The 8,568-nt window shown below is 47.0% G+C and overlaps 1 protein-coding gene across 4 annotated transcripts in view; it reads right to left on the bottom strand.

Moving 5' to 3' along the window:
* Positions 1–2,117: 2,117 nt before the first annotated feature.
* nfia (nuclear factor I/A) overlaps positions 2,118–8,568 on the bottom strand; it is a 113,270-nt gene continuing 106,819 nt past the window's right edge. For all 4 annotated transcript variants that reach the window (XM_039606750.1, XM_031743528.2, XM_039606748.1 and 1 more), the window contains exon 11: positions 2,118–7,097. In XM_039606750.1, the coding sequence (XP_039462684.1) occupies positions 7,083–7,097 (15 nt within the window). In that variant the 3' untranslated portion in view covers positions 2,118–7,082. The remainder of the gene's footprint in view (positions 7,098–8,568) is intronic.

Below are 8,568 nucleotides of genomic sequence, written 5' to 3'. Positions count from 1 at the left end.
ATCGTGTAATATGCTGGTTGGTTTCTCTTTTCTTTTCACATGTTTAACTCGCTGGGATCTGGAAATGGAAGGACCGACCGTAGAAGAAGAAGAAGAAGAAGAAGAAGAAGGCAGAGGCTGAAGATTTTAGATCAAACCAGTCCACGTGGGCGAGCAGGCGGGCGCACGCACATGGGCTGCCGTGCCACACTGTGCCACGTGCACGTGTGGGTGTCTGTTTTTAGTCAGTGCATAGTTCTCATGCAGATTAGACTGCTATGCTGTGATACGCTGTCAGGAAGCATGATGGTGAGTTCAAATTGTCCCATTCTGCAGCTTAGCTCAGCTTCACTGGCTCCATTTAACACTTAGCACCTTGTAATGTTTGCAGGATAAATAAATATCTTTGCAAAGGAACAGTGACACCATGATTCATTACAACCGAGCGCCGGAGAGCAGCTCCAGTGCTACCTGCCTCGCGTCCAACGACTTTCCTTCATCTCTCTAAACTGAACCCATTTGTACTGATTTCCTGGCTTGCGCTCCGGCACAGCGACGTGCTGAAAGATGTCTTCCTCCTGCTCCGTGGGAAACGTTTGGACTCGGTTTAGAGCGAAGTGTGGGGGCGGATACCACCAGAGCGCTCTCAGAGTGCTCTGCCTTCACCTCGGGTGGACAAAAACACCCGGCTCTACCAACTCCCCTTCGGATTGTTTCCGACCCGCAGACTCGCACGGCGCCCGGTCTGATGTGTTTCTCGGGTGGCGGGGGTGGGTGTGTGAGGTGGGAGGGGTTAATCGCTGCCCAGGAGAATTTGGACAAACGTGAAGACAACAAAGGCATTAGCATAAAAAGCGCGGCCTTCATTCAACCCTGTTTCCTGATGGAGCGGCACGGTTCCTCCGACCCGAGGATCTACGGTTAGCGGCGAGGAGGAGGAGACGCGGGCGGCGGCTCTCCTCTGGAGTTTTTCAGTCTGTGACTCCAGCTCTCTGTCTGGTAGCTTTGGATGATTGTGTGGGGGCGAGTGGAGTGGAGGAGGCTGCAGGCGGGTGAGGTGTTTCAAACAAACGCCCCTGCTGGTGGTTCAGCCGGTTGGACACAGCGTGGGGGTGGGGTTTATGTGTCTTTTAAAGGAGGTGTGGTGGGTGAGAGAGCCGGGCCTCTCCAACGAATTCCAGCGTGACCACTGCTGCTACGCTGATTGAGACTGTCGTGAACTCAAAACACACCGACGCTGAGGACACGAGCGGCGGGCCGGACGTGCAGTCACCGCGGCAGCACCATCCGGGTTTTGGCTCGCTACGCGTGTGCTTTGACGTTGCGCAGCTCAGACTCGTGGATGAAACGACAGGAACCTCTGGAGACCGGTGAGATGCTGCAGTCACAAACGAGTGGCAGGCCAGTGGCGCCGCTTTCACTTAAACGGTAAAACCACTCGGGGCAGCTGTTGGCGTCCTCTCCAAAGACGCCGACAGCTGCCCCGCACCGCAGAGAAACAGAATCACTCAGCAGCTCCTCATTTAATCTCAGATTAACTAAAGCCGAAACTGTAAAGGTGACAGAACTACCTGATTGGTCGAGTCAGTTGATTTATGTTAGAGTGAGAAAAAATTCGATACACGTGGACTCGTGTAAAAATCAGAAACTTTAACCGTTTCTGCCGATCACGTTCCTTCAATCACGCAACTGAACTTTAGACGTCTCGTGTTAGCAGCAGGATAACGACACATTGACTGACTGACGTTAACGTGCGATTTTTTCCTGCTTCCTGTCACAGATGGCGGCGCTGCCAGCAAGGGGCTGGCAACGACAATACCGTTGCTGCCACCGCAGCCATCGTGACGCTTTGACCCTTGTAAGCAATCAGAGGCCACAGCGCCAGCTGCAGCTTCGCTTGCGTTCTCGCCTCTCAATGTTTACTCTAAACATCGCGAGCGGGACCTCAGGGCATGCTGGAAGCCGGCCTTCGCCGCTCGCCGGCTGATACCTGCTGACTGTATGTGAGGAGCAGCGGCAGATGTGCGGATGGACGGAGATCAGAGCGGACCTCCGGGTTCGAGGAGGAGGGCTGGGTGAGGAGGAGGAGGTGATCTTGTGGGCCAGTGAAGAAAGAAACAGATGGAAAAGAAAAAGAATCATGTTGCATAATCAAGCTGTTTATTTTCCCGCATGGAATGGTGAACACAAAAAAAGATGCCGAGATGCATTTATAGTAGGGGCATCCTTTGGCTGGCTATGTCATTGTCTCCTGCCTAAAACGAAAACGTTAAAAATGCATAAAAAACTCGCTTTTCTTACCAATTTTCCTCAGAATTACTGGATTTAGCTTCATCGACACTGATGCAACAAAGAACCTTCAAAAACATACAGCATACTGTAACATCCATTTACAAAGGTCTGATCACCACAGCGCCCAAACGTGTAAGTGCAGGAATATGCTAAACCATCAACAGAGGAAATGTCCTTAAATACACAGAAAAAGGAAAACAAATAAAAGAAAAATTAAGAAATCAAATCAGGAAACAGGAAAGTTTTCAACTCAAGTCCAGTTCCCAGAAAACAAACCAACCCAGTTCTAGTAATGTGGCCTCGATACAAACGATCAGAAAATTCACAACACTACTTTTTCCTCATTTAATCAATGTTACAAAAGTCCTGCATTAGAAAATAGGGCAGCTTTAAAATCAGTGTAATTAATAAAACTATACAACATACAAACAAGTCTTGCAGTCAGCTGCTGCTCTGCCCACCGCCCGTCTCTTCGCCGCTGAACTAAATGACACAACACGAGAACAAAACACGCTGCCCAAACTATTGCTTTATATCATCTTCTGTCTTTAAAAACGGTGCAATTGTTGTTATCTTACATGCAGCCGTACGTCGCTGATTAGATGCTAGGCTGCTTTTTTAGTTTTTCTGACACTTTCAAAAAAATGTCCGTGCAATTTTTTATTCCCTTCACTCGCTTTAAGCCCTGGAAGCTGTTTTTTTTTTTTTTTAAATTTCATACTTTTCACTATTTATTTCATATTTAGTGCAGATAATTAATGCCCAACTCATGGCTAAAGGGTAGGCAAGAACAGAGACAGAACAAACACGAGGAAGAAACACGGCACTCGCAAGAGAAACCACTCGACCGTCACAGCCGTGGGCGCCGTCACAGCAGGCGGGCAGCGGCGTCGGAAACGTTTCCGAACGATGGACGAGAAGTTGGACTTGTTGGAGGCAACTAAAGGAATCAAATATAAAGGATTTGGGAAAGAGAGACCCGGATGTCAGACTGTGGTTGTCTGGAAGGAAGGAAGGAAGAAACGGAGGAAATCACCCTGAGCGGCGCCGCGGGGCTTCACCATTTTCAGGGACTGACCATGGAGCACGACAGAAGTCACATGCACGCTAACTTTGGTTGAAAGAAAAAAACAAACACAAAACAGACGAAACAGAAGACTACGTAAGTCTGAGTGCAAGCAGGTATTGCATATTTTATGTCCTTGTTATTCAAATGTGGGAACAAAAGTAGAAGAACCGACGGACTGAAAATGGAAACAGGAAGACGTGAGAGAAACGTTTTTTTGCTGTTCAGAGATCGCAGCAACAGACGCAAGTCATCGCAGGAGAGAGCTCTGGCCCTTCAACACGAGCTTGAAGGTCAGTGCAATGAGCACACCTGCAGTGACAGCCTGCTCACACCTGGCGTAGCAGACTCTCAGAGAATCATGTGACCATCTAAACACCTGTAACAAAGCTGGTCTGGAACGCATCGGACCAAAAGTGTCCTAACCAGACTTTAAAATAGGGCCGGTGTCCTGCAGGTTTTAGATGTCTCCTTGATCCAACACAGCTGATTTAAATGGCTAAATTACCACCTGAGGCCTGGTAATGAACTTATCATTTGATTCAGGTGTGGTGACCCAGGGTGTGTTAGTTCTTTCACATTTTGTGTTGCTCATGGCGAACAAATCTTCTGCTCTGTTAACATTTATCATTAAAGCTGCTCGACTTTTTCTGCAGGTTATCTGGGGCCGGGTCCTGACTTCCTCTGCCACCTCCAAGGACAGCGGAGGTGGTGGCTCCCAGGACAGCCGAGATATGTAATCTCTGCGGTGAGACATGCCCGAATCACCCTGGCTGCCTCCTTTTGATGTGGAGGAGCAGGAGGAGTATACTCCTCACCCTATTTCTAAAGGAGACGCTTCCTCCATTCTAGAAACAGGGAGTCTCAGGTTGTCACCTTGGAGGAGGTCCTGAGAGAAATACCAGGACTCCACATTAACTTTTAGGATGGAGGAAGCCTCTCAGTGAGGTGAGGAACCTTAAGGACAAGTCCAGGTGCCATCAGGTGAAGTGCGTAAGACCACCAAGACCTGGATGATATTTTGCTGCCAGCTCATCAGCTGATGTGGTCAGCTCACCTTACTGAAAAGTCTGCCATCATGAAACTGTTGGCTGAACACTTTCAGCTGTAAAACTAAGACCAAACTGCTAAAGCAGAGACCCTGAACTTTGACCTCTGCACTTCCTGAAACCTACTTTTAGCTGCAGGACTGTCGGCTCAAATCGTGCTGCTCACTTCCTTTTGTTCAAACCAGACATCATCACGTCACATGACCTTGGACTGGGTGCTCATTCCACCAAACTTCAGCGTGCTTTTAGCTGTTAGCACGTGGAGCTGATAGTAGCTGGTGTAGATTTCATCTGCTCGGGTCTGCAGGTGTCGGAGGGCGGGGCAGAACGCCACGCAGGCCCGAGAGCTCGTAATACAAAGGGTTCCTCCTCAGCTTCAATGCCTTCTACGACATCTCGGGTATGGAGGAAAAGTAGGAAAACTAAAGGAAAGAAACAACCAATCACGACTCTCCACGCCAGATCTCGTGGAACGTCTCAGGACTGAATTGAAGCTCAAGGCACATCGATGAGGAACACGTGTTTCCGTGCAATCTGAGATCAAACGGAAGAAAGAACGTCTCGGAACCGAAGCAGAACTGATCTGTTGTTGCAGGAAAAGGAAGGAAGGAGAAATAAAAAGGATGGAGAGATGACGAGAAGCGAAGAGAGCTGGTTGTTTGTGAAGGACAGCGAGAGGAAACTAATAGACGGCTGCTGGCAAGTGCCAGATGTTGGGTTTACAATATAGTGTCTTTTCTCACTAACTACATCATCTATGGAAAAATCTGTCACTAACACTAGAACATGCAGATTTTTTTGTTCTTTTTTAAATAACTTTTTCACTTAAATTCACTTTTGTTCAACGCTGGATGGTCGTAAGTGTGTGTGTGTGTGTGTGTGTGTGTGTGTGTATATATTTATATATATAGTATAGGAAAGGAAAAACAAAACTGAAGATCGATAAAATGCTGAGTTGCACGTGAAGCGCTGTCGGCCGTCTGTTTGTGGACGAAAGCTTCCAGAGAGTTACCCTCTGCTCTACCTCTTCATAGCTAAACCACAACCCCTGATTACAAACGCACAGCCTATTGGCCAACTGCAGGAATAAGTGCTTTTGGCTGGGCATGACCTCTAGGAGATCCAGCCAATCGCAGGGCAGGCCCTTACTGGGCGGCACCCTTTAAAAGATTAAACCACGTGATTATTTTCAGCTTAAACTCACATGGTACTTTTTCTCCTGATTTCATTAAATTCGGATCAAAAGTAAAACGATGTGCTCATTAAAATAAGTTAACCGCTTGGCGTTTTTTTTCCTCCTCAAACAAAATGAAGAGCAGACTTCAGCTGCTTTAAAAGACTGATTGTTTAAAATGATATTTGTTAAAGGGATTCTCATTCTACCATCTAACAGCTTCACACGATGAACAAACGACAAAGAAGAAACGATAAAAGTGAATACAGCTCGCCTTATTTCTCACCCGGCTGTGGTTTCGACTTCAGCGCTGTGTGGTTGTCTTTTTTACCCCGCTATTTTAGAGTCCCAGAGGTGTGAGCGGACTAGGAAGAAAAATATATATTTATATATACTTTTCATCAACTGTTTTCAACGAGCTATCTTACAAAGATATTTAACTATCCAACAGCTAGCCAACAAAATTGCACTTTCCTCATGATCAATATTTCACTGGTAAAGTTTGAGTTGCTCTTCTCTCTCCTATCTGCCTGCCTCGATTCGGACACCAGAGTTTTCGGCCCACTCTTAGCATGCTGTAGCTTCACCCCCATGGGTGGATGGCGGAGGAGGACGAGGAGGCTGAAATGGTGGCGAAAAGAGAAAAATCAATGAGCCGTGAAGCCAAAAAGCATCCAAGAGAAACAAACTCGGATCCACCAGCATCTGGTCGCAACACTTCACATAAAGAAAACCCTAAACCCCAAAACCCCACGATTATACCCACCCTCCACCCGGTCGTCTGTCACAGCCCCCCCCACATGAAGTTCTTGTTATTTCTGTGAAACAGGTGGGGGCGTCTGTTTGCGCCTGTCACACCTCCACATCTACCCAGGTCCATGTCTTTTCGTAGAGCCTTCCGACTTCCCCCTCCCTGACCTGCCAGCAACCGAGGGGTGTGAAGTCAATCCCAGGAAGTCCATGAAGGCTCAGGTGGTGGCGATGGTGGTGGCCCCTCCTACCAACTGTGCCACATCCCAACTTCACGAACCCCCAAACCATCGGACTCCAGATGGGGGGGGCGGGTGATGAGTGTGGGGAGGGTTTCGTACGACTGTAAGTCCACGGATGCACCCGCTGCAAAGGATGATGGGAGAGCATATGTGTCGTCAGAAGCACTGTGACTCAGTCTTTCCCAAAAATTGTAGGCTCAGGTCCCCCACGTATTTATCAACCTGGTTGGATTTGGGGTGGGGGGTGGGTCTGGCACTGTATATGGACACTGAGGTGTGAACCATACGTTTGCAGGGATGTCTGTGATATACAGTTTGCAGGGGGTCACGGTGCGTTTGATCCGCTGTAGCCATGCTGATGCTGCTGAGCCTGTGTGTGGTGCTGGTGGGGGCGGAGTCAGCCATGAACAGGAAAGGAGTAGGGATAGGTTAGACTGGGCTTTCTGTCACAGCTGGCATCAAAGGTGAAAGGTCGGAGAAGAGACTGCAGCGATTTGTCGTACAGGTGGGCGGAGGGGCCTCTGGAGTCCTTATCCCAGGTACCACTGTGGAGAGACAAAAAGAGATGTCAACATCTGGGCTGCTTTAGCGACCACTTACCGGACAATCCCAACTGCAGGTACTTATCCTGTGACTAAAGTTTATGGACTTTTCTATGCAGATGATACACTATTGTATTCAACTCTTGTTGCTATAGAAACAATTCTCCAAACTATGGTTAAAACCTGAATATGGAAAAACTTACAGTCACATTTTAAGGATTCATGATGTTACAGTATAAATCTTAGGGTGGATTAGCTTGTAGCGCCAAAACAAATATATGTGTGTTCTCCTGAAATCAGGATAACTCAAGTATGTCTTGGGGGGTCAGGGATAGCTCAGAAGGTCACCCCATGATCGGAAGGTCGGGGGTTCAAATCCACTGAAAGGATACCCTGAGGTACCCCTGAGCAAGGTACCGTCCCTACACACTGCTCCCCACTGAGTGAATGGGTTAAATGCAGAGAGGAATTTCCCCACAGGGATCAATAAAGTATACATTAAATAAGTGAGACTGTTATGCAATATATCCTGTTACAACACAAGACCAGAAAAGGTGTCTCCGTGAATGATAAGCGACGTTTCAGCTCTCCCGATCTTCACTCTGACACTGACAGCAGGCCAAACATACCCAGATCAAACCTCTAGACAGTTGGGACCCAAATGCATCAAAATTAAAGCATTAACTGACTTTTGAGTGAAACTGCCTGTTTTTTAGGACAGGTAACAAAAATTTATGCTGATGGTGTTTGGTGGGCTGCCCCCAGAATGTCAGAAATTGCAACATGAACAAAGCAAATATGTAAAGGGCAAATATGATGTTTTCCATACTACCTCTCAGTTGTATGGATGGTAGGGCTGCCACAAACGATTATTTCAATAGTCTAAGGAGCTTGGAAAGAAAAGCGTCTGGACTTCTTTAAGTTGCTTGAAGACATTTCACCTCTCATCCGAGAAGCTTCTTCAGTTCTAAGGTCAAATGGTGGAGAGTCCCAGATTTAAACCCAGTGGGAGTATCCCCCTGGGGGGGTTAAACTTCTTAAACAAGGTGAAACGTCTTCAAGCAACTTAAAGAAGTCCAGACGCTTTTCTTTCCAAGCTCCTTAGACTACGATGACCTGGATGACTGAGAACCTTCACAGATTATTTCAATAGTCGACTAGTCACCGATTATTTTTGCGATTAGTCGGTTAATCAGATCATGCATCCATTGGACATAAAACGTACAGCTTATTGCATCAGCATGCGTCTGCTCTTATATAACTATCATTAGCTTACAGTTTGAAGTGTTTAAAGTATATGCTAACTAAAAATAAAGACAAGATGATAGTTTATTAAACTTTTAATGAAATTTGCAGATTGTCTCGGTGGAGTTTAATGAACTCAGCCGCCTGCTCCTCGCTATCGAAAATATAACAGGACACGGGAGTAAATTCTCGACCATCTCACACTTCTGTTTAATCAGTTTTCTGTTTG

The sequence above is a fragment of the Oreochromis aureus genome, linkage group 23 (genome assembly GCF_013358895.1).
Source record: "Oreochromis aureus strain Israel breed Guangdong linkage group 23, ZZ_aureus, whole genome shotgun sequence".
NCBI lineage: Eukaryota > Metazoa > Chordata > Actinopteri > Cichliformes > Cichlidae > Oreochromis > Oreochromis aureus.
This window is presented reverse-complemented; position numbering and strand designations above follow the sequence as displayed.